The 26458-nt window shown below is 35.9% G+C and overlaps 1 protein-coding gene across 6 annotated transcripts in view; it reads left to right on the top strand.

The window, feature by feature from the left end:
* LOC113231978 (FK506-binding protein 5) overlaps positions 1 to 26251 on the top strand; it is a 44995-nt gene extending 18744 nt beyond the window's left edge. Inside the window, exons 2-26 of one of the 6 annotated variants that reach the window (XM_026466575.1) lie at positions 46 to 228; positions 889 to 1029; positions 1282 to 1314; positions 2535 to 2717; positions 3140 to 3283; positions 3797 to 3979; positions 4984 to 5115; positions 5202 to 5516; positions 5701 to 6015; positions 6125 to 6439; positions 6662 to 6850; positions 7119 to 7259; positions 7508 to 7828; positions 14034 to 14216; positions 18351 to 18482; positions 18560 to 18883; positions 19078 to 19266; positions 19459 to 19596; positions 20043 to 20141; positions 22321 to 22635; positions 22706 to 22862; positions 23423 to 23589; positions 23699 to 24025; positions 24121 to 24300; positions 24385 to 26251. In XM_026466575.1, coding sequence (XP_026322360.1) covers positions 46 to 228; positions 889 to 1029; positions 1282 to 1314; positions 2535 to 2717; positions 3140 to 3283; positions 3797 to 3979; positions 4984 to 5115; positions 5202 to 5516; positions 5701 to 6015; positions 6125 to 6439; positions 6662 to 6850; positions 7119 to 7259; positions 7508 to 7828; positions 14034 to 14216; positions 18351 to 18482; positions 18560 to 18883; positions 19078 to 19266; positions 19459 to 19596; positions 20043 to 20141; positions 22321 to 22635; positions 22706 to 22862; positions 23423 to 23589; positions 23699 to 24025; positions 24121 to 24300; positions 24385 to 24572 — 4994 coding nt within the window. In that variant the 3' untranslated portion in view covers positions 24573 to 26251. Of the gene's footprint in view, positions 1 to 45; positions 229 to 888; positions 1030 to 1281; positions 1315 to 2534; positions 2718 to 3139; positions 3284 to 3796; positions 3980 to 4983; positions 5116 to 5201; positions 5517 to 5700; positions 6016 to 6124; positions 6440 to 6661; positions 6851 to 7118; positions 7260 to 7507; positions 7829 to 14033; positions 14217 to 14690; positions 14742 to 14944; positions 16274 to 16581; positions 17223 to 18350; positions 18483 to 18559; positions 18884 to 19077; positions 19267 to 19458; positions 19597 to 20042; positions 20142 to 22320; positions 22636 to 22705; positions 22863 to 23422; positions 23590 to 23698; positions 24026 to 24120; positions 24301 to 24384 lie in introns of those variants that run through there. The other 5 variants (XM_026466576.1, XM_026466577.1, XM_026466578.1 and 2 more) reach the window with 5 other exon arrangements.
* The last annotated feature ends 207 nt before the right edge of the window (positions 26252 to 26458 follow it).

Here is a 26458-nt window from a genome sequence, read left to right as displayed (position 1 = left end):
CGCATGGGTCACTAGAAAACAATTTGTGCTTATACCTATGTGCAGATGCCCGAAGCTGCGTAACATGTGACAAGGTGCTAGAAGAGTTAGAGAAAATAGACGATGACACCGATACCTTCGGAGTGGATTTTGTGAAGATCAACGATAAGCGGCTAGCCAAGCAGTATGGCATCACGAAATTTCCCGCCCTCACGTACTTCCGTGAGAAGGAACCGATCATTTACGAAGGTGTGCTTTCTTTTATCTTATCCGCACTACCTATTTGTTGCTAAGAGATAAGTTCAGAAGATTTAAACGTTTGCTTTTTCTTGTCTGCACCTGCACAACTAGTTAGTAGGTATAATCTGTTTTTAATGTTGAACGAAAGATAGTAACAATACGTTCTGAATGGCGGCAAAGAAATGTCGAATAGCTTACATGCTTTGTGGTTAAATGCTGCTAGCGTAACACTTAACTGCCCTATTGTATAGGATTATTTGGAGGAGGAAGGAGCATGCTAGGCTGGAAAAAACCTATTCATTCTGTTCTTGAAATGACCCAAGTTATATTTGTCGCAAAAGGCAAAGAATTGAAGCATTATACATTTTCGATCATTATTGTATACGGTGATGTGTACATCGATAATAACTCCACGGTATCGTATAAAAATTCGGTCATATATAATTATTATTGAATAAACGCACCTTGTTTTTCTTAAATATGGTATTGTGCAAATTTGCAATATCGCATCTTACTGGTTATATCATTTGTAAAATTTGACAGTTCGTATGAAAATCTATTGCTTTTCATGGCAATATTAATATGCAATAAATTGCCATATTCGTCTAAATCTAAATATATTAATTCTACGAAGTTTAAAATTGCATTATTATTTCTCAATTACTTTAGGAGATCTCATGGACGAAGAAAGCGTCCTGGATTTCTTGACGAGTTTAGAAGCAATGGACCTTCCTGACCGGATAGAAGAAATCAATCAAAAGATCCTGTCGAAAATCATTGAAGACACCGATTACGTAGCTGTGCTCTTCTGTAAGTAGTTACCTTATCCCATTATTGAAGTTTGTTCTTCGTACACTTCTCAGCTATCATAGCAAATTTAAACCATTTTCTCGACTAACATTCAATACTACAGGCTGCGGCCGAACTGTAAATTTCTTTTTGTAGATCTGTAAGTAATAGTTCTTCTTTCGCCTACTTACTTGTACTTGTTAGTTGTCGAAGGTTTTATAAGAGTTGTCGTCTGTAAATTGTGCCGTGTGTTTTACTGTGTTTTTGACGTAGGTCCTGATCACGAATCTTGCGGCTCATCGAACAGTAAGTAAGATCTCCGGATGGCGGCATGCCTCCTTTTGTCCGTGTGGCTGTAACTCTTCTGGCTTCGTAGAATAGTTTATATTCCGTATAATTTATATTTCAGACGTGTTTTCCGCTTTTAACGCGAAGATTTAGGTCAGTTACGGAGACAGAATCATTGGCAGTTGAATAATAAAAGATTAACTTCAATTATCTAAATGAATTTACAGATGATGAATTCAGCTAATTAAATTTTTGGCTCGAGCACAATATATTGAAGTCGCGCAAGCGTGACTCACTAGACTAATTAAAATCGATCAATAAATCTATATACACGAACACTCACAATTTAAAGGTTTCCAACATCTCGTGCGCAGTTTCTGATATTTTTAATACGTTTGCTGCTACCCTTAGCTTCTTCAGTGTCGGAAAATCAATTTTCAATTGCAATTGTTATAATCAAATGTTTAGTTAAATTCAGAGTCAAGTGTTTAATATCCTCTCTGGTGGTAGGGAAAACTAGTATCAAAAACGAGTTTGCATTATCGGGCCGTGAGGCGAGCTATTTTGGGAGAGCTATTTGCAGCCCGCCAGCAGGCCGGGATTGACGGACCGACCTGTCACGACGACCACGTCAACCACACATTCTCGTTACTTAACGACAATAGAAAAGCCTATTAAAACTCATTCATACACAATATCCGAAACAGCTCCGTTGTATGTCCAAAGAAACTGGACGTTTGTAAACTTTTTAAAACTGAAATTTTGGTGACCTTGACCTAATTAGGTGATGGAACTCTGTCTATGAAAGCATGCCATCATATGAGCGTTGTTTACACCGCCCCTCTATTTATAATTTGATCTGGATCAAAGAAAACACTTGTCTCAATGTTCTTGTCAATAAATATTCGTGAGAAATTCTCCAGTAGAGTAGATGTGATAACAATTCGTGAACCCTGCAGATATTATATGTTTGTGAATTTAAATTAAATGTCCTACGTAAACCAATATCTCCGGATCCACGTAGCTTGTATTTCAATGACCACTAGTAGTACTTAAAATGCCACAATGCACGAGCACGACACAAGCTTCATTACCCTCACACATACGCAAACTTTTTAACACACAGGCTTAACTGCTCTGCTACAGTACTTATACGAAGCATGTCATTGGTCACACTGAACGGTGTAGACGCACCGTAGATTGATAAAACAGTAAGAACGATACTTCCGATGTTGCAGATAAGCCGGAGTGTAAAAAATGCGCTAAAGCACTTCAGGAGTTAGAAAACATCGATGATGAAGCTGACCAACTAGGAATTGGTTTTGTCAAAATCCATGATGAAGAACTTGCTGAGGAGTACAGTCTTGGAGACCTGCCAAGACTGGTGTACTACAGGCACGAAATACCTATTATCTATGAAGGTACGTGAGTCATTTTGTACGGTTTCTGACGTTTGTATTACGAAATTGAGAACGATTCGCTGATGGAAGCATTACATAAAGTTTGGTGGACGAAAACGTGATCAGTTCATTCATAAATCAAATTAATCAAGATGTTATAGAATTGGCTATCCCTCTTGTAATTAATTATCTTAGACCTGCCAAACTGACACTGAAATTACAGACACATGGGACTTGTGAAGTTATATCTCAGGGTGACGAGCGCAACGGCAGTGCACATCAGATCTTTGCCATTTAAGGTTCTGGGTGGCACTGCAACTGCTATGGATAGGGTGTGGCTTACTACCAGCCACGACTTTTTGATTTTCATTTTAGGTACTATATATTCAGATTATTCGTCCTTTACGATTTGCTTGTCTTAAATGAGTTATTTAAAATTATAGGAGAACTGAGTCGTGAAGAGGACGTGCTGGAGTGGCTGATTGCGAACAAGTCGACGGGAGACGAGGAGGACGTCATCGAAGACGTCACGGCCAAGACCTTGAATACGCTCATCGGAAATGTTGACAACCTGGTCGTACTTTTCTGTTAGTCACTTTTTAGTATGACGATTTAGATTACGATGTAAAAACCTCAAGTTACATAAATTTACGTAGCAGACTAGCAGACCAATTATGAATTGCTGAAAATCGGCTCTGAAATATGCTAAGATGTGTCAATCAACGTCACACGTCCATCTCACTACACCGGAAATTTCTGATGTCACGATGTTAAAAAAAACCTTTTCTATTTTAGTGGTTTTGTAATAATAATAAATATTATTATTATTATTATTATTATTATTTGTATTAATACAACAATTCTATAAAAATATTTGAAATGTCTTCTTCTTAACGAAATACTCTGTTCTAGTAGGTAGAAAATGTCAGGAAAATTCATGAACTAGCTGCATCTAACAATTCGTAAATTAACGATAATTTATGGCCTGTGGGTAACCTGCTTCCTTGATTACAAAGTAGGCACTATAACAGATGGGCTTGTATGAATATGTTATTGTTTTATGTTTCATACAAATGATGAGAGATAACATTACATTGCAGACGATCACGGCGACGAAGAATCAATGACAGTTCTGGGCGAGCTTGAAAAGATCGACGATGATTGCGATCGCCATGGTATTCAATTTGTCAAGATTGACGATCAGAAAGCTGCTGACGCGTTTGGTATCGACCACATCCCTGCTATCGTGTACTTTGAGAAACAGATCCCTAATGTTTACGATGGTAAGTCTATCTTTGTAGATTCTAATTTCTTGTATCAAGCGTGACAACATCGAATCCTTTTACTAAACGTTGTTCCCAATAATGCCTTAGTATGAATCACAAACAATGTAACGTAAAAAAGGGTTCAAGTCATTGTTTAAATAAACTTTGACTGAAAAATTAACTGAGCTACTGCTTTGCTTTGAAAACTTCAAATAGGTGTACTCGTAAACACCAGGGAATCTCATAAACATTAGTTACTTTTTGATGAAGTAAGTAAAGGTGCTAAAAGTTTGTTTGGTTTTAAACTTTATTGTAGTTTTTTTACGACTTGCAAAGAATTGATTTACGTTACAGATATAGACTATGTGTTTTTACATAAGAATTATGTTAAGATGTTGTACATTGCGAGGTTTTATAATAACTTTTTGCTGTTAAGAATTATTATATACATGATACAATTTAGGCGTTGATTCACAGGGCAAAGGTTACTGTGATGTGAGCTGACTTTACTTCAAGTCAAAGGAAAAGAATCATTTATTTCATAGTAAAATAAATTTACACTTAAAAACGTCAGTTTTAAACTAATGCTCGTTCACTATGCTGATTTCCCTGAGAAGAACGAGCAAGAAACTCGAGGGATTGCTCTTTTAAAATAAACTTAAATGCATGAATACACTTTGAAGCAAATTGGGGTATAGAGCCGTGTCGTCTTTCCATATATCTTTATCTAATACGTAGTCTTCAATTTTGTAATATTAATTTTCAATTTAAATATTTTTAATGTAAACTTCTTCGAAATAATATTCTTAATATATGCTCCGGAATATTATTGTAAAAACGTATACAGTTCCCCATAAAAAAAATCGTTTACCTTGGTTAATCGAAATCATGGTACCATGAGTTTGGACTTAGCTCTAAGGTTATATTATGGATATCTTCTTTCTTTATGAAATCACGTATATTTATAACTAGTATGTAAAAAAAGTTGATGCGAGACTAATGATGATTGTATATATCTACAGGTGATTTAGAGAATGAGGAAGAAATCTTAGAGTGGTTGGTAGATCAATTGGAAAAAGATGAGATTGAAGACGTCACCGATGAGATGTTGGACAAACTTATCAAAGATGGCAAAACCGTCGCTGTGTTATTCTGTACGTTACAGATACTGCCCATCAATTTTACTTATATCACGTAGGATGTACATATATGCCAATAACACACTTTCTTACGTTCACAGATGACAACAACGACCGTAAATCTCAAAAAGTACTTAACGAACTGGAAAACATCGACGATGAATGTGACCAACTTGGCATTGCGTTTGTGAAGATCGACAATGACGATGAAGCTAAAGAATACGGGATCGAAAAAGTACCTGCGCTACTGTACTTTGAAAAGGGTATACCCACTTATTATGAGGGCAATTTAGAAGAGGAAGATAAAGTCCTTCAATGGCTGCGGTACCAAATCGAGAGTGACGAAATTGAGGATATCACCGACGAAATGCTTGATATGATCATCGACAAAATGCAATACGTGGCCGTACTGTTCTGTAAGTATTTTTTTACTCCATAATAGCCTTAACATTGGCAAAGGCATTTGAAACAATGCCAGGTTCCAAATTACCTCACTCTTTCGAAATTCATTAGTGTTAAAATTAAACTAATAATTTAACGTGAACTGTTTTATCAAGAACTGACATATAAATGAAATACAGTTTTCCAAATCCATTTCAGACGACAAGGACCAGAAGAAAAGTCAAAAGATCTTGGCTGAGTTGGAGAATATTGATGATGAATGTGACCAAAATGATATAGCTTTTGTTAAGATCGATGACGACAAGGAGGCCAAGGAGTATGGCATTGAATCTATTCCCACCATGGTGTTCTTTGAAAAAGGAATTCCACATATCTATGAAGGCGACTTGATGAAGGAAGACGAACTCTTTGGTTGGTTATTACATCAGAAACGCCACAGCGAAATCCCCGAAGTTACAGATGAAATGATGGACAAGCTAATTGAAGCAACTCAATATTTAGCTGTTATTTTCTGTAAGTGCCATAATTTCAATTGTCATTATAAAATTTAGTTATCGAATATCCCTGATAGTAAGCAATAACTAAAAATATATTATAACTGTCTAATGTACTTGCTTTGCAGATGACAAAGACGATAAACAAGACATTCGAATACTTAATGAGCTAGAAAACATTGATGATGAGTTAGAAAAAGAAGGAATCGTCATCGTCAGAATGGACAACGAAGCTGAAGCTAAAGAATTTGGTATCGACCATCTACCTACTCTCGTCTACTTTGAGGAGAACATTCCTGCGATTTACGAAGGAGACCTTATGAATGAAGATGAAGTTCTTAAATGGCTTATTGAACAGAAAAACAGTGCAACTATTGAAGAAGTCACTGACGAGATCCTGACGGATCTTATTGAGGAGCATGAATACGTCGTTGTGTATTTCAGTAAGTATTTTTTTAAATGTCTTCTTTAACTAATAAGTTTCTTATTGGTAGTTTTGCATTCACGGACGTGACCAATCAACTTAACATTTGGTTATAACAATGATTTTAAATTTATTAAAAATATTTTTGAAATTTTATTTAAATTAGTTGTATCCCGCTTTTACTTTTTTACTTTGTTAATTTATTATTATACTCATGACTATAATCTATAATACATTCAAGGTGGCAACTGCGAGGAAGGCGAAGAGTGTGACAACATATTGGATGAGTTAGAGAATATAGACGACGAACTTGACGAGACCGGCATCATTTTCGTCACAACAGAAGATATTTCGTTGGCTAAGAAATATGGCATCAAGACTTTCCCTACACTTGTGTTTTTCAGGAACAAAGACCCACTTATTTACAAAGGTATGTTTTTGTATATTATGTCCTTGTTATGATGGGCTTAAATTGTTAAATTGTTGTTTCGAAAGAAAAGTCGATTTGACCCTCTTGGGTCTCTCTCGAATTGGCTTTTCTTTTCTACAAGGGGCAGGGACAACAAGAAGCATTAATCAATAATAACAATGAAGACGTACTGAATCTTAAAAGAAAGCCATCGAGAATAAAATAAAATCTTTGATCAAGTACCCCCTGTTCTTGCAATTAAAACATGGAAAAAATGTTTACATTTCAGGTGACATTGAGGATGAAGATGAAGTGCTGTCCTGGCTGACTGACGAAAACACTTTGGAAATCCCTGGAAAAATTGAGGAAGTCAATTCCAGAATGTTGGACAAGATTCTTGAGGAAAACGACCATGTTGTTGTTTTCTTCTGTAAGTATTAATTTTATAGCTGATGCAGAAATGTCTTTTTTATTTTACTGTATTCTAAACGACAAACATTCTTGTTTACCTATATATAACAATTAGACTTACTAAAAACAGTGATTGAAGTATATATTTACATGCAATCAGTTTTGTCTGACACATGTCAGCACTTACATCACTAAGAACCTAGGAAATTTACATTTTTGGTAGGCTTAACTGTCATGATTTTATTTCTGAAAAATACATGTTTACAGACGTGGAAGGTGACAAGAAGTCACAAAAGATATTAAGTGAACTGGAGAACATCGACGACGAGTGTGAAGAGAAAGATATTGACTTCGTTAAGACATCTGACGAAGGAATTGACAAGGAGTATGACTTGCCAGATCTACCAGCATTGGCTTTCTACAGACACAAATTTAGGACGATTTATGAAGGAGATCTAATGCATGAAGAAGATATTTTGAAGTGGGTATTAGAAATACAAGATTCTCAACCTGATGTCATTGAAAGTGTTGATAGGAAAACTTTGAAGGATCTTATTGAAGATGTAGAACATCTTGCCGTATTTTTCTGTAAGTATATTTTTGTAAATTCTTTTTTTTTTGTAGTCGATAAATGTTTAGAATTTTCTTAAAAATATGGTGGTGTCAAGAGTCAAATATGCCATCGCTGTTCGGGTCAAGTTCAATTTGAAACTTGATAAATAAAAGGTTTTGTTAGTACATCCGCTAAAATATTAACACGACAACAAAAAAGTCTAATCGTTTCCATGTAGTAATCAAAACACACAAGGCTTTTCTGGTAAAACGTTATAAATAAGTCTTTTTCTACACGATATTTCCGTTGACGTGTTTTGTGCTACAGAACAATGGTTGAAAGACTACGAAGCAATTAACGTAGAAAATAAATTATGTAATAGACAGTTCGTTCATAAGAAAGAACTTAAGTAGTGGCGGATCTATTATTATTAAACGTACCTTAAAATTTAAAGGGCGAGACTTGTGATGTCCTTATGACATCACAAGTCTTTCTGTTGAACGGATTATTGAGATTTCATATGTGAAATTGGATCAGTTCTACTACCTTCAACGAGTTTGAATTAATCATGGAATATTTTCCATGAAACTATCGTTAAAGCGGATTTTTTCCAACCAAAACATTGACTTACAAATAAATGGACGACGGGTCTAATACATATATATACGAGTATATACATAAAAAATGTCCCAAGTCAACCTATACGAAATTTAAATTGTAATGTCATCGCAGTATCGCGCTGTCAGTCGAACAAATGAAGACTAAAGCGGAGTTTGGCGCTCTGTATACGATTTTAGCGCCTTACAAGTGCGGACTCTTTTTAGCGCGGACCCGACGTCCATATAATTGTAAGTCAATGAACCAAAAAAACTGTAGTAGTATGTGCAGATTTCAATGTCAACCTGTAGGAAAAGTGTTCCAATTCTGTAAGACTCATCAATTTATTTAAAAGTTCTAACTTGGAAATGAAACTATTTTTCCGGATTTAAATCGCGTATATTTGTTTTTTCAAACAAACCGACGTTTCGGGCCCTTTACAGGTCCCATGGTCACGGTTGACTGAGGTGGTACAGTCTTCAACCAGTTATGTCTAATATTAATGCAAACCCTTTTTTTTTTCACTATAGTTACAATAGTTATTAATTAAATACCTTATTTTTAATTTTACAAAGAAAACATTCCAATTTACGCTACATTAAGTTTTACAAATTATTTTATTGAAAGAATTTTTATTAAGTTTAATTTATTATTAATTATTAATCGAAATTAGAATAAACTAAAACATATTAATTAGTACTGCAGTCTTATGTCTGTTTGGAATTTTCATTAGAGGAAATACTGGATCCCAAACTGGTGGTACTTGGTACTTGGTGTAACGGGCTAGTGTCCGCAACTCGACGTCAAGGCGCCTATTTTGCGTATAAACTGGTGGTACGGAGAAACCACCTTCCTTGTTGAAATTAGGATGTTTTTTAATTTCAATGGCCTCTCGCAGCATCCTGGGTAGATAACGGACTTCTTTTGCAAGGACCTGGGGTTTATCAAACTTCATTGAATGTGTAGGTTTATCCATGACATGCTCGCAGACTGCAGACTTGTTTACGCGACGGTGTTTGACATCAGCTATATGTTCTTTGACGCGGATACAAATACTTCGCTTTGTTTGTCCAATATAAGAGAGACCACACTCACAGTCAAGCTTGTAAACTCCTGAATCCTGTAAGGGGATGTTACAGTTCACGGGTCTCAGGAACTGAGAAATCTTCCTCAGGGGCTTGAAATAGGTCTTGATAGGTGCACGACAGAGGACTCTTCCGATCTTGTCTGTAACACCTCTCACGTAAGGTAAGATGGCAGGTCTTCACTCGATTGTTTGTGGTTTCACACGGGGCCTGCGGCATTGGCGTGGAATCTTCAACTTATTCGCATGTAGGACTTGCTTTATTGCTGAAGTTCCCCCACCAGATGATTACTGTCGCAGACACCATATGCTCTCTGAAACAAAGATTTGCCCACGGTAGCTAACTGGCTAGGATGGTGATGGGAATTACCATTGAGATACCTATCTGTATGGGTTTTCTTTCGAAATACAGTATGGCCTAAGGTGTTATTAGGATTTCTTTTAATTAAAACATCTAAGAAAGCTAAAGTACCACAATTCTCTTGTTCCATAGTAAATTGGATCTTAGTACTAAAAGAATTAAGATGGTCCAAGAAAGAAGGTATGCTATCTTTAGGTGATATTGTGAAAGTATCATCAACGTACCGTTTGAAAATCTTCGGCCTAGCTGGGGCCATGGGTAAAACTCGCTCCTCGAAGTCTTCCATGAAAATATCGGCAACAATCGCTATACCGTCAATTTGTAGGTAGAATTCATTATTCCACAATAGATAGCCTGATGTTAGGCAGTGTTCTAATAATTTTGCATATTCAATGGACATATTATGTTCCCTCAGCTTTCTACGTACAATTTCAATGCAGTCTTTTACTGGTAGGTTGGTAAACAGCGACTGAACATCAAAACTGACCATGGTGTCATCACCAGTTAACCGTAGATCTTTGATTCCACTGATGAAATGGAATGAAATCCTTCACACGTGTAGAAGTGTTCCCTCTCAATGGTGACAGTACCTTTGCCATGTGTTAAGCCAGTTTGTAGGTTGGTGTATCAATCTGGTTAACTATGGGACGGAGTGGGGTGTCAGCCTTATGTATTTTTGGTAACCCATACAGTTTTGGTGGTTTTACAGAGCAGGGTACAAACTCACTTACATCAAGTTTCAGCGTATCGGAGTGCTTAGATATTAAGTTAGTTGTTGTTTTTAATATCTTGGTGGTAGGATCTTTCTTCACTTTTTTATATGTGCTTTCATCCGATAGTAAGTCAGTTATTTTGCTGTTATAATCTGACGTATTCATGACCACAGTCGCGTTATTTTTATCTGAACGGAGGATGACTAATTCAGGAACTTCGCGGAAGGTCTTCAGCGTCTTATATTCATCTCGAGTAAGATTCGGTGTGGGCTGTTTATTTGAACGCAATATTGACGAAACGTCTTGGCGTATTGCCTCCAAATCTTCGTTTCTCATGTTGTTTTTAACTAGACAATCCTCAACGTTACAAATAATTTCTTCGTATGGAACACGACGAGGAGCCACTGCGTAATTCAAACCCTTTTGCAAAACTATTTATTATGGATTTAAATCCGGAAAAATAGTTTCATTTCCTATGTGTAACAATCGCGAAAACCTAAGAGTTCTAACTTGATTAATATGTTCTTAGAACCAATTTACACCATTACCTCTTCTTCTACTTGTATTGATAACGTTTTTTGCAACATAGACGCAGTGTTTAAATCAATAATAAATTGCTTAAGATCAGACCATAGTGACCAATTGGCTATTTAATTGCAAAATGAGCAAGACGGTAGATCAATTTCTCTGCAGAGCGATTGCCAAATAACGAATCATTCGATTTCAAAATAATATCGGCAATAGTTTAAATTCCCGACCTCATATACCGGAGGTTCCTAATATTTCATACAGCACTATATTGAGTTCAATTAAAAATTTATTTGATAATGGTATTTAAAACGAAAACATACAATAATAATAAACAAACTTTGCATGACTAAATTCCACAACTGGGCAACAGTAGGCATTTATAAAAGTAGGTCTCGTTTGTACACGTATGTGCTATACGCCATGAAAATTTATAATACCAATTCCAATTTTATAAAATGTTACAAATTATTCAAAAATATGTAAAAAAAGTATATGTAGCTGCTAAGGTTAAGTTTCACAGCGATAAACTGAGACAATCGATAAATAAATTAAAAAGAATCTACTTGAAGCATAATAAATAAATTGTCAGGCAGGGTTAAACAACAACCTGATAGAGATATAGTTCTGCCCTCGTAACGAAAAAAGACACAACTATGCGTACTTTATACGACAGTTGTGCCCTTTTACGTTCCGAGGACAGAGTTCTAGAATTAGACGGCAAACTTATAAAATCTAAAGATGAGGTAGCCTAAGCTTTTGAAACGTTCTTTTCGGAAGTCGCTGTGAATACTACAGAATCATTAAATTCCTCCTCTTCTCGTGCTATTGGTCTCCTAAAGGAAAATGTTAATGTCAGTGGCAGTGTATTTAATTCCATCATGTTAATCCACAGGAAATAATCAAAGATTTTAAATCAATGCATGTTAAAAAACTGAACATCTGTAAACATATCAACTAAAGTTATAGACTCAGTAATTTGTCTAATTTTCCCACATTTAGCTATTGTTTTCAATAGGTGCGTCGACGAAGGTATCTTTCCTGATTTGATGAAATACAGCAAGGTTATTCCTATATTCAGAAGCAGTAGGAAAGTTGATCCTAGCAACTTTAATTTCGAAACAATTATGCTGACTCAATTACTATCCTATTTCATTTGGAATCATATTTTTCATAGTGAACAATACGGGTAGCGTTATTGAAACACATTTTTTATGTTTGGGAAAGGCCCCAGAACGCTGTGGTGTTTTCTGTGACGTGTCAAAGGCGTTTGATTGTTATAATTATTAATACAAAGATCGAACACAGAAAAAACACTCAGAAAAAATTCCTTCGATCCGGCCGGCACGGTATGCAAGAAGACGTCGGTTCGAATCCGACCGGATCGAAGGAATTTTTTCTGAGTGTTTTTTCTGAGTGTTCGATCTTTGTACCAATAATTATAACAAACTAGTGGAGCATTTGATTGTGTTGATCATATTAGTCTTGTTAAGAAGCTGGAATATTACGGTGTAAATGGCAAGGCGGTGGAATTTATCTCGTCATATGTCAACAGTAGAATTCAGAAAGTAGACATAAAAGGAGTGACTTCTTTAGATTCTCCAATAAAAATGTATGTTCCGAAGGGCTCAATACATGGACCTTTCTTATTTCTGATTTATATTAATGATCTGCAATTCGTTGTTAAGGACCATTGCGAAATAGTATTGTTTGCATGATGACATGCATGGATGACATGACGACATCTTTAATTTTTAAAACAGACAGACTTGACGTTAACTGTGACCATGTTAACGATACCCTCTCTAAGGTAGTTTATTGGTTTGATGCTAACAATTTATTGCTTAATACCAAGAAGATGAAGTGTGTTAAATTTGAATAATCTGACGTAAAACCGACTAGTCCAAGCATAGAAATAAACAGAGAAAAGTTAGATCTTGTTAATAAAGCAGTCTTCTTGGGAGTGACCTTAGATATTAAACTTCAATGGTTTCCACATATATCTTCCCTGGCCAGCAGACTAAGGTCCGCTGCATACGCAGTTCTCAGAATACGTGAGCTTACCTATGTTAGTACTGCTAGACTAGATTACTTTAATTACTTAGATAGTATAAGATCCTACGGGATTTCCATATGGGGTAAAGCGGCAGACATGGGTATACAAAGCATATTTGTATTGCAAAAACGAGCGATTCGTTCTGTTGACGTACCGTACCGTTTAGTTTCTCGGGTTTCTCTCAGAGAAAAGTTTAAGGAGACTGGTATCATGACTGTGGCATCACAGTACATTTGCTCAAATATTTTATGTGCCCGTAAAATATACATAATTATCATATCATAATTTCATTATGAAAGAAGATGTCCATAATATTAACCTTAGAGCTAAGTTCAAACTCATGGTACCACGATTTCGTTTAACCAAGATAAACGACTTGGGGAACTGTATACATATTTACTATACAATTCCAGAGCGTATAATATTATGATTATCATTTCCTAAGTTTAAAACCTACATTAAAAATATATTAATTGAAAAGTCATATTACAAAATTGAAGACTACGAGTTATATAAAGATGTATGTATCGAAAGACGACATGGCTCTAGATTCCACACAAATTTGATTCAAAGTGTAAAGTGTGAAAAGAGGAATCCCTAGAGTTTCTTGCTCGTTCTTTTCAAGGAAGTCAGTACAGTGAACAAGATAAATATATGTAGATCATATAACTTTTTCTCCCAGCCCGGGAATCGAACCCGAGACCTCTGCGTGGCAGACCAGTTTGGTAACCGTTCGGCCACAGAGGTAGTTAGTAAATGATTATTTGACTTTGATATCCTGCGTTCAATTACCTTTACCTATAGTAGGTGTATGTACATTATTCTCAGTTAACTTTTTGTTTACAGACAGTGACGATTGTGATTGTATGTACATTATTCTCAGTTAACTTTTTGTTTACAGACAGTGACGATTGTGATACCTGCGATGACGTACTGGAGGAATTAGAAACAATTGACGATGATACTGACAAATATGACATTCAGTTTGTTAAGTCAAAGGATTCAAAATTGGCGTCAGATATTGGTATTTTCAGTTTCCCAGCCCTAGTCTATTATGAGACTGGGGTACCAATCATGTATGATGGTAAGTTACATTTTAGTATTTTAATGTTTAATATTAAATCGTGTTTATACAGTGTTAGACAACCACACCAATTACCTGATCTCAAACTAAGTATCAGGGCAACGAAATGGTCCGGACCGACCTATTATCACAGACCATTCAAATCAGATCCAATTTAGAAAAGATCGTTTCTCAAATTGATCTTACCTGGAATCGAACCTGAGACGTTTTAATTTAGCAGTATACTGCAAACCTCTAGGCCGCTAAGGTTGTCAAATGATATACAGGTTCGGATGCTGAAAATATATTGACAATGAAATTCAGGTACATTATGGAGGTATATATTACGTGTTATATAGAATGAATGTAAATAATTGTCATGAAGAATATTATTTCAGTGCCTACAGTACTGCATGAGTGCAAAATGATAAGAGTTGATAACCTAGTAATTTTCTTTAAATTATAATTATTATAATACTTTCATCCTGTTTATAGGTGACTTAAAGAACGAAAAAAAGGTTCTGCAGTGGCTAATTGATCAAAAAAGTAAGAATCCACATCCATTTATAAATCTTTTATGTCCGTCTAAAGACTTGTTAGATTTAATTATTATTTAAAAAGTATATAAAAGACGTACGTGCATGACATCATTCTTGATAATATGCTGTACAAATAAGTTATTATTTTACGCCTTAAATGCTGGATGTTTGAGCTATGTCATTTTGCATGACAGTTACTAATGCCTGCAGGTGAAGATAGCCACCGCCAAAAAACTAAAGCTAATCCTAAATCGAAGGCCAATGCAGATGTTAAAAAAAGCTTGGGGATCTCGCGGTCTAAGGATACTAATGACAGAAAGCCAGCTCCCAAGAATGTCAAATCCGCTGAATGGAAAACTATAGGCACATTAAAAATCAGATTTCCTGGCACGATTGATCCAAAGCATCGCGGTGATAGCAAAATGTACAAGAGAAAAGAAGACGACAATGACGACGACGTGGATGACGATAATGATGATGATGATGATGATGACGAGAATGATGACGGCGATGACGACGATGACGGCGATGACGGCGATGACGACGATGACGAAGATGACGATGATGACGATGATGATGATAACAAAGGCGACAAAAAAATTGATTACAAAGCTCAGTTGTTAAAAATAAAAAATAGAATAAATAGATTGCAAACTCCGGGAAAACATGCGACTTGGAAGTCAGTTGGAAAATTAAAAATACGCTTTCCCGGAAAGAAAGTAGGAGGCAAATACGACGATGATGACGATGATGATGAGGGCAATAACGACGACGACGATAATGATGACGACGATGACTATGATAATGACAAAGAAAAGGTAAAACAGCGGAAAGGGGATAAAGGAAGTAAAAAAGTAGGTAAAGTTGCTAGTCGTCGCAGTAATAACAGAGATAACGATGACGATGATGATGACGACAACGATGATGACGACGATGATGACGATGATGATGACGATGATGACGACGATGATGACGACGATGATGACGACGATGATGACGATGACGATGACGACGACGACGACGACGACGACGAGGACGATGACGACGACGACGACGACGACGACGACGACGACGACGACGATGACGATGACTATGATAATGGCAACAGAAAGCGACGGAAAGGGGCTAAACATAAAGTAGATAAATCCCTCCGAGATCGTAGTAGGAAACATGATGATAGTGACAACAATGACGATGATGACAATGACGATGATGACAACGACAATGAGGATGACGATGATGATGACGACGACGACGATGATGACGACGATGATGATGATGAAGACGATGACAATGATGACGACGACGAAGAAGAAGATGATGATGACGACGACGGCGATGTTGATGGTGATGACGATGATGAAGATGATGAAGAAGATGACGACAAACAAGACAAAGGCAAACGGCGGAAAGGGGCTAAACCAAAAGTAGGTAAACCCATTCTGCGTCGGAATAGGAATGATGATGATGGTGACGACGATGACGACGAAGATGATGATGATGATAGTTTTTTTGGTAGAATAAAAAGAATGTTCACAGGTAATGAATAGTGTTGACCCTCGAGAGGTGACCCTGCACGGAGGCACGGATACCCCAGTTAGCGTCACACATCTGCATGGTCGAATAATGGAGCCCGCATGGGACCCACTTTCCAGCTGTCGCCTGCAGTCATTCGCGGACGCTTTCCGATTTAAATGTTTTCTTATTCTTACTAACAATTCATACTAGACTTAATAGCGCGCATAACATAGGCGCATATAAAATATGCACAGTTATTAACTCGCAGTTAACTTTCGTGTGATTATCATGTCTACCGGATATAAACATTAGATTTTTACTGACTGCAGGCGATCGCTGTTTCTACATTGGATTGGGGGCGAAACCGGCTGTCCCAAAAATGACTTACGAACCCTACCAGTGCTGTCCCACTAAAGTTCAGAGTCCGACCAAAGTTGCTAAAGCGACGCCGACTAAGCAGCCGTCCAAGAAACTCGACAAGGGCAATCCGAGACCGCCTCTTCAGATGCCGCCGGCAAAGGGCAAAAGCAAAGCGCTCACAGTCAAACCGGATAAAGGCGGCAAAGGAAAAAAAGGTTTATTCGACACTGAGAATTGGTGGTGGTAAATTATTCTGTTACGATGACACTTGCACTAGTATCGGAGATATTATTGCAAGACGGATCGTGCATGCGAGGCGTCAAGCGGACACGAATGTTATCATCTCACAAGTCCTTGCAGAGTTCTCTTTCACCTCTGTTATAGCTTAATCAAATAGACTAGTCTAACGATGCATCGATTGCCATGGCACCTTAACATTGCTAGCTTTATAACCTCGTGTCCCTTGATCCCCGCAAGCACTTAACATTTGATGTTGTACTTTCGTGTTGCTCATGGACTGTATTCACTTGCAATGCATAGCATTGCTCACTCGTTGCTTCTCTGAGGTATTTTTTTATATTCTTTATATTACATTGTAAACCATATCGAAGAGTTTACTCTGGGGCCCCCACCTCAGGAGAGAAATGAATGAGCTTCATATATAAATTTAGCTTAACTCTTGGACAATGTAGCAGGCGTCTTGAAATTATGCAAGAGACGTGAATACATTTCATAAAGATTTATCCTTTTCAAAGTATTGTCCATTGCAATACTCGTTAATGTACCTACTATAAATTCAAGAACATGGCGGTGACTAAATATTGGAACGTCTAGAAACATAATAAGCAGGTGTACAAATCGTTAAATATGATGTTGAATTGACCAATATTTAGAAATTAAAAGTGAGAAGTATAACAAATTGAAGGCATTTCTTAATTGTATTTTGCCATGCCATCTTGAAAGACTTATTGTTGTAAGGATTTCATGTTCATATAGTTTTCTAGTCTTCATGGAATCTCATTATTTTGTAATACGTAATCGTACTCTACATTTGTTAAACTATTATTTTAAAGAATATAAAATAATAGATTTTCTTTAATTTTTTTTCTATTAATATTGACAAACACAATGCCAGATATTATATAAATGCAGTGAATACTATTATAACATTTCGTTCGTCTTTTCTATACTTCGATAATGTTAAGGGTCAGGAATCGAGCCTATACCATCTGCTATTTTAGGTCTGGTGGTTTGTACGGTTTTCACTTTGAGGTTCATGAATAACAGGAGGTCCTATAAATCACCAGTTGTGTTCCTTCCTAGTATGCGTAGTTATGAGATGATTTGATAAATTATCTACGTGCGCTATAACTGCTAGGAACAAGTTTTTGAACAGTGCTGGCGTTGTGTGACAATTTGTCGATATGTAAGTTGTAATGTTTGGCCGAAAATTCGCATGGATGTTATTTATTAATTTATTGTTACGTTGAATTGTTGAGTCAGCGCTGGGTCAATATTTTTTTGTTGAATAAATACTTTTTTCTATTAAATATTTTTTGTCATTACACACACACGAATGATGTCAGCATGGTATTGCTGTAGTTGTATCCGAGCATGACCTTTATTGGATGTAAAGCTGGTGAGTTTCAAAATATAATAAAATGGATGTGGTTTCTTTTTACATAATTTTGTAAATATAGGTCTTTCAGCATGGAAAATAACTATGGACACATTTTAGGAAACCTATTGGACGAGCACGAAGTGTTAGATTGGATGATTAAACAGAAAGAAGATGAAAGTATAGAAGAAATTGATAGAGAAAAATTATTCAAATATATTGAGACTAAGGAATTTCTGGCTGTTGTTTTTTGTAAGTTTTGAATAAAAGTCATACATTTTGGCGTCGTTTATTAGTAAATAGTCACGCAATGTATTTTTAATTTACAGATAAGGAAGAAGATCCCAAGAGTCCACAAATTCTAAGACATGTTGAATTAATTGACGATGAAGCCTCTGAATATGGAATCAAAATTGTTAAATGTGCAGACCGATTAATGGCCAAAAAATATGGATTCCGAAATCCACCTGGAATAACATATTTCAGAAAAGGAAAGTACATCAACTATGACGGAGATATGGATGATGAAGAAGAGATATTGGACTGGCTTACAAATCCAGATAATATGGAGCTTACAGATCATATAGAGAGGGTCAACAGGAAAATGTTCCAGAAGATAAGACAAACGTCAGATTATGTTGCCGTGTTCTTTTGTGAGTAAACGATAATCTTGCATTTAAATAGGAGCTGAAACTTTAAATTGTTTTAAATTTAAATAGAACGGTAAACTAAATATCATCCACTTTAATAATTGTGATTATTTTTGTCAATTATTCATATTTTTGGTCTGAAAGTTTCAAATATATTTCTGCAATTCCAATTGTATTGCACATATGACATGTTTTAGACAGTAATGACTGCAAACAGTGCCCTAGAGTGCTGATGGAGATTGAGCACATTGATGACGACGCAGATGGCGCTGGTATCAACTTCGTAAAGATTGACGACAAACAGATGGCTAAAGAATATGGTGTATTTGCTCTGCCTGCTGTACTGTTCTTTAAAATGGGTTCTAAAGATCCTGTTATTTATGCTGGTAATTTTGTTTTTGTGTACAATTAATATACTCGTACGCAGTAAGAATACAGAAAAAATTATGTTTACAAATATGTGAGGATTTTATAATGTAATTTACTGCTTGACTCCACTGGATTCAGTTCCGGAAGCGGTTGATCACGTGTACGTACTGAAACTAACAATCTGAGAATTGGTTTGAATTGCTTTTTAGGTGACCTTTATGATGAACAACAGCTGTTAAGTTGGTTATTAACCCAAAAAAACCCATCTGGAGATGTGATAGAGGCATTAGAAGGCGAAGAACTGATAAAAACGATTGAAGAGTCCGGATCACTGGCCGTTTACTTCTGTAAGTGGCTACCTTAATCAAAATTCACATTTTAGTGTACAAATGCCACAACACAAAATTGAGAGAGAACAATTATATTTGTACTTTTATTACGATAGCTGACTGACACTTCCTCCACATATGATTTTTTTTTATTAAATAATTACTAATAGATGCAGTATGTGTCAGTATCCCAGTACAACATTACAAATGCAATATGTTCATTGATAACTGGGATATTGAAATCTTGATTTGATAAGACTACTGAATTATCCATATCTACTTTCTTGAATTCCAAAATGTCTGCAAATAAGTATTCCAATTGGCCGTTTATGAAGCTTATTGTGATTGTGGTGTTATGCACTACTTCCATCGATTGTTTTTGTATAATTAACACGCTTAACTATAACAGCAACACCGAATCCAAAAATGGTACTTCAAAATACTAATACTCTTGCTTTTATTAGGGAACAAAACGTTGTGCGAAATTTGCAATTCGAAAGCGATGAGAAAGGCGATGAAAAAGAAATTAAAAGAAATCGAAGAGGAAGAGGGTGCAGAAGAGGGTACAGCTGTCCCTTATACGAGTCGTTGACCCTTTGACATTCCGTACTTAAAACCAAACAATATCTGTTTAGCTAATTGTCTATCGTAGAACATTAAACTTCACATAATTTATGACAGTTTCAATAAACTTACTCTTTATGATAGTGAAAAGCCATGTAGATATATTTTCTTGCAATACACTTGAAGATATTTGTAATATCTTTAAAAAACTTTAAACGTTGACTTGTGAAATAATGTATTTTACGTCGTTCCTAAATAAATTACGTTACGAGTTCTTAGGTTTTCGCGATTGTTACACAGACGAAATGAAACTATTTTTCCGGATTTAAATCGCGCATATTTGTTTTTCAAACAAACCGACGTTTCGGACCCTTTACAGGTCCCATGGTCACGGTTGACTAAGGTACAGTTTTCAACCAGTTATGTCTAATATTAATGCAAACCTCCCTATTTTTTCATTATAGTTACAATAGTTATTAATTAAAAAGCTTATTTTTAATTTTACAAAGAAAACATTCCAATTTATGCTACATTAAGTTTTACAAATTATTTTATTGAACGAATTTTTATTAAGTTCAATTTATTACTAATTAATAATAGAAAATTAGAATAAACTAAAACATATTAATTAGTACTGCAGTCTTATGTCTGTTTGGGATTTTTCATCAGAGGAAATATTGGATCCCAAACTGGTGGTACGGAGAAACCATTTTCCCTGTTCAAATTAGGATGTTTTTTTAATTTCAATGACCTCTCGTAGCATCCTGGGTAGATAACGGACTAATTGCAAGGACCTGGGGTTTGTCAAACTTCATTAATGTGTAGATTTATCCATGACATGCTCGCAGACTGCAGACTTGTTTACGCGACGGTGTTTGACATCAGCTATATGTTCTTTGACGCGGGTACAAATACTTCGCTTTGTTTGTCCAATATAAGAGAGACCACACTCACAGTCAAGCTTGTAAACTCCTGCATCCTGTAAGGGGATGTTACATTTCACGGGTCTCAGGAACTGAGAAATCTTCCTCAGGGGCTTGAAATAGGTCTTGATAGCTGCACGCCTGAGGACTCTTCCGATCTTGTCTGTAACACCTCTCACGTAAGGTAAAATGGCAGGTCTTCGCTCGACTGTTGGTGGCTTCACACGGGGCCTGCGACATTGGTGTGGAATCTTCAACTTATTCGCATGTAGGCCTTGCTTTATATGCTGAAGTTCCCCTGCCAGATGATTACTGTGGCAGACACCATGTGCGAGAGGCCATTGAAATTAAAAAAACATCCTAATTTGAACAGGGAAGATGGTTTCTCCGTACCACCAGTTTGAGATCCAGTATTTCCTCTGACGAAAAATCCCAAAGAGACATAAGACTGCAGTACTAATTAATATGTTTTAGTTTATTATAATTTTCTATTATTAATTAATAATAAGTTGAACTTAATAAAAATTCATTCAATATAATAATTTGTAAAACTTAATGTAGCGTAAATTGAAACGTTTTCTTTGTAAAATTAAAAATAAGCTATTTAAATAATAACTTTTGTAACTATAGTGAAAGAACAGGGTGGTTTGCATTAATATTAGACATAACTGGTTGAACACTGTACCTCCTCAGTCAACCGCGACCATGCGACCTCTAAAGAACCCGAAACGTCGGTTTGTTTAAAAAAACAAATATACGCGATTTGAATCCGGAAAAATAGTTTCATTTCCTATGTGTAACAATCGCGAAAACCTTAGAACTCGAAATGTATTTTATTGTTGAGTTTTACGACTTACTTTGCTAAACAGATATTTTCTTGGCTAAAAATTCCTTTATTTCGTCTATTTCTGTTTATTAATTCTTATTGTCGTGCATGTCGCATGTTTCAATAAGTGTGCTATTTATAATGTTTTACAAAATTCAAATATTTTTAATAGCTGTTATGCGTGTGTTCATCTAGTCAAATATCCTTAGCACCTACATTGTAATTTAGGTTTTGTGATCCCTTAAATGTTTGCTCCACGATGATATGTGTACAGATATTATCGCACCTTGGTTTTTCAATGTAGAGGTTGAGACATCTACCGTTATATTTAAGAATGTTCATTCACTCTCACTTTAGACATTTCGTCCACCAAGTAAAATGTGCGTCACCTCGCTATAACAACACAAATAATAAAGTTGGAATTTTCAGATGGTCCCGACTGCGAACAGTGCATCGGGATCCTTGAAGAACTAGAGAATATTGACGATGATTGCGATAGACATGGAATTAAATTCGTCAAAACACAAGACTACTCCATTGCTGAAAGTTATGGTGTTACCGATTTTCCTGTGTTGGTATATTTTGAAAACAATATACCGAATGTGTATGAAGGTTCTTTAGCGGAGGAAGAAGAGGTGTTGCAGTGGCTGATAACCCAAAAAACAGAGGATCGTATAGAGTTGATAACGAGAGTTATGTTAGAAAAAATGGTTGAAGAAACGCAATATCTAGCAGTTTATTTCTGTAAGTACTACTGAAATAGTCAATTTTTTTGACCAATATAACTTTCAAAAACTCATTACATTTGTTTTAGACAAACTAAATTGTCACATCTGCGACCACATTTTGGAAGGACTGGAGAAAATAGATGATGAATGTGATGTCTTTGGTATTCACATGGTCAAGATCCAAGATCCTCAGCTTGCTAAACGATATTCCATAAAAACTTTCCCAGCTATGGTTTACTTTAGGTAAGAGAAACATATATACATACCGCTTCGGTAGCGTAAAAGAAATAATTTAACTATTAATACAAAGATCGAACACTTGGAAAATATTCCTTCGATTCGGCTGGATTCGAACCGGCGTTTTCTAGCAAACCGTGTCAGACGGTATGCCAACTAAGCCACGGAACGAACCAGAGCCAGGGCTGGTAGCTGTAAAGTTACCTAACTGATTGACGAAATACTTTCATAGATTTCTTATAGATGAAGCTGCGGCTAAAAAGTAGTTGAAAACCAAATACAAAAATCAAACAACGAGCACAGAAAAATTCGTGAGGTCCGCTGGTTCGTTCCGTGGCTTAGTTGGCATAGCGTCTGGCACAGTTTGCTAGAAGACATCGGTTCGAATCCGGCGGGATCGAAGGGTTTTTTTCTAAGTGTTCGATCTTTGTATTAATAATTATAACAAACTAGTGGAGCAATTACACAAAAAATAATTCAATATCAATTCAATACAAATTTAGAAACAATTTAATGCAAATCATTTACGTAGATAGTTCTAAATCTCAATTGATTTGTTGTAACAGAAATGGCAACCCACTCTTATTCGAAGGTGACCTACAAAATGAGGAGTCAATCCTTGAATGGTTGATAGACGATGACAACCGTGAATTAGCAGATGAAATCGAATCAGTCAATGAAAGAATGTTGGAAAGATTGCTGCACGAATCTCATTTGCTTGTTGTGTTCTTCTGTGAGTATGATTTGAATACGTAATATCTAATGAAATGGAAATATAACAAAAAGTAATTAGCGTTATGAATATAAATAAATAGGTAGTTACAAACATTTTTTTATTGCAGATGACGAAAAGGATTGCCCAGAGTGTGAAGAAATCCTTGAATCTCTCGAACAAATCGACGGAGAAGTTGACCAATTTGGCATAGACTTCGTCAAAATCGCTAGCCCAGAAGCAGCAGCCAAATACAATATCGTCAACATCCCTTCACTTTTGTATTTCCGTAAACAAGTACCGATGCTGTATGATGGAGATCTGCTGCAAGTCGATAGAGTACTTCAATGGTTGACTTCTCAAGATGTTTTTGAAATAAAAAACGAAATTGAAGAGGTAAACCGTAAGATGTTAGATAAACTGTTGGAGGAAAACGAGTTTTTGGCTGTCTACTTTTGTAAGTATCATTAAAATAGTATTAGGTAAGTACGTACAAATTTTATCTATTGGCATCGATATAAACGATCGTTATTGATTACTTAATACTTTTAGATGAGAAGTCAGCCGAAAGCCGAGCAGTTTTAGACAAACTGGAAAACATTGACAGCGAAACAGATAACTTGGATATCACATTTGTAAAAATGCAAGATCCTCGATATGCACGCAAGTGGGGTGTTACCAAATTACCGGCTATAGTTTACTTCAGGAAGCGATTCCCTAGCATATTCAGAGGTAAGACCTCAGACATTTTCAACACTTCATAGGATGAATTACAATAAACATGTGCGTCATAGACAATTTTTTTGTTTGCCGCAGGTGACCTCATGAACGAGGACGAAGTACTAGAATGGCTGCGGAAAAACAGATTTAGGCAGCCAGAGCTCAATATATTCATGTACGCATTGATTGCTTTATCAATAGCGTTCGTCTTGTACACAGCGTTCTTATTACAGTGCTTTAAGCCAGCGCCGCCGGCGCCAGCGCCGCACCCGAAGCAACAGTGACACTTATATAGACTTTTTAATGTTGTCTCTCTCGAATCGTGACTACGTGAGACGATGAACGGTTCCACTTTTGATTCCATTTTGTTTATGACAATTATAAATTATTTGACGCTCAAAGTGTTGTGAATGTAACATTTATTGATAATATATTTTTACAAATATATGTTGCTATGAATATTGAAATCCATTTCCGTTAAAATCTTTACTTACAAATGGATTCTGAAGTAGAATCAAAAGTCGAATGATACGTAACATTGTCTTAGCGTGATATGTATGGAATCTCGTTACCGAATCTTCTAGAAAGTTTTATAGACGACGTACGGTTCTATTTAGACGCTACAAATTCTTGGGATCAAACATTTGATAGAGATTTTAGAATAAAACTTCTGAAATGTGTAGGACTTTAAATCTTTGGTAGTAAAGGCCTATTTTATTATGGGTAATACTTAGGTTTTCGGGAAAGCCAAGCGGCAATCAAATCTATGGTACATTTTTTAGGACTACTACAACCACCTTGTTCTGATATTGTAGAACAGGAATAGGAAATTGTAGATTTGTGAACTCTATGGTTACTGTATTTCTTACTATATAAACAGTATACAGGATCGATATTTATTGTTTAAGACAGTTTTTCTAGGGATATGATTCACATTTGACATTGCGTACTAATAACGGTATTTCATTCAGAAGTCTGTAATGGGCTTCTTAGTCTTAGGAGCAGATTGAAAAAGAATTTCTTTGTACTAGGTATGTTTATAGCTTTTAATTTCTAATTTTCAGTTTAAGTTTTCCTTTTTTATATTTATCTCGCATTATGGGCCCTTTTGAAGTTTTTCTATGTATGGCATTTTAAATTTTACTGATATATGTATACTGTAAAGACTGTAACTTCGATAGCGTACTGTGTGTTTACTGTACGGTGTGCCATTTTCCAATGAACCCATGCCTTCTATTCATCGACTTTATCTAATTTTAATGTCTTAGCCTTAGGTCCTGTAAAGCCTTTGAAGATTGTGTTTGAGTTTTTGGAACTCCAGGGCAAATTTACCTTTTTGGCGTCATAGTAGCGTTTTATTTTATTAGTTACAGTAAGTTCACATTTTTGTAATAAGGAACGCCCTTGCTGTTTATTAAAAAAATAGTTAGTTTAGCACCATCATGTGTATGTTTCATCTGTTGCTTTAGTATATTTTAAAGGGTGATTTTGTTCTTGGGTTTAATTTTTCGAGTGACTGTCCAACGGGCGGGAACTGGACTGACGCCTGCATGCTACTACGCTACTTGGAATATAACTTTCATAATTATATGTTTAGTTCAAAATAGTATCAATAATAAACAAATTACAATTGTAGGTCAATAAGTACAAATCACGTACCTATTCCCTACCCTATTACGTGTCATAACATGTCATATCATTATTTTTATTACGTAATTCTACACAATGACAGATTTGGAGTGGACAATATTCATTTAGCATGTTGATAATTTAAGGACATACTACAAACCTCTGTAAATGTTGTTTATTGTTCCAAAAAGTAACGTAGTATCATACCAAATATTTATTTTATACATCATTCCCGCTCTGCAATGTGTAATTATTATAATGATACCTTCATTGAAACGGTAAGGGAAAACGTAGCTAACGAAAATGCTCAAGAGTTGTGAGCGCAAGCCGCGCTCTTGTTTGTTATCTTGTATATAAAATGTACATATAAAATTATAATAAAAATAGTAAAAGTATTTTTTGTTTCATTACAATCAACGATCATTCGAGCATAGAGTTTTAAGTCCAGATTAACTGCCTCTGTTGCCGAACGGTTACCATGCCGGACTGCCAGAGGTCCCAGGTTCGATTCCCGGCCCGGGAGAAATAGTTGTATGGCCTA

The sequence above is a fragment of the Hyposmocoma kahamanoa genome, unplaced genomic scaffold, assembly GCF_003589595.1.
Source record: "Hyposmocoma kahamanoa isolate Upper Pololo Valley unplaced genomic scaffold, ASM358959v1 66, whole genome shotgun sequence".
Taxonomy (NCBI): domain Eukaryota; kingdom Metazoa; phylum Arthropoda; class Insecta; order Lepidoptera; family Cosmopterigidae; genus Hyposmocoma; species Hyposmocoma kahamanoa.
This window is presented reverse-complemented; position numbering and strand designations above follow the sequence as displayed.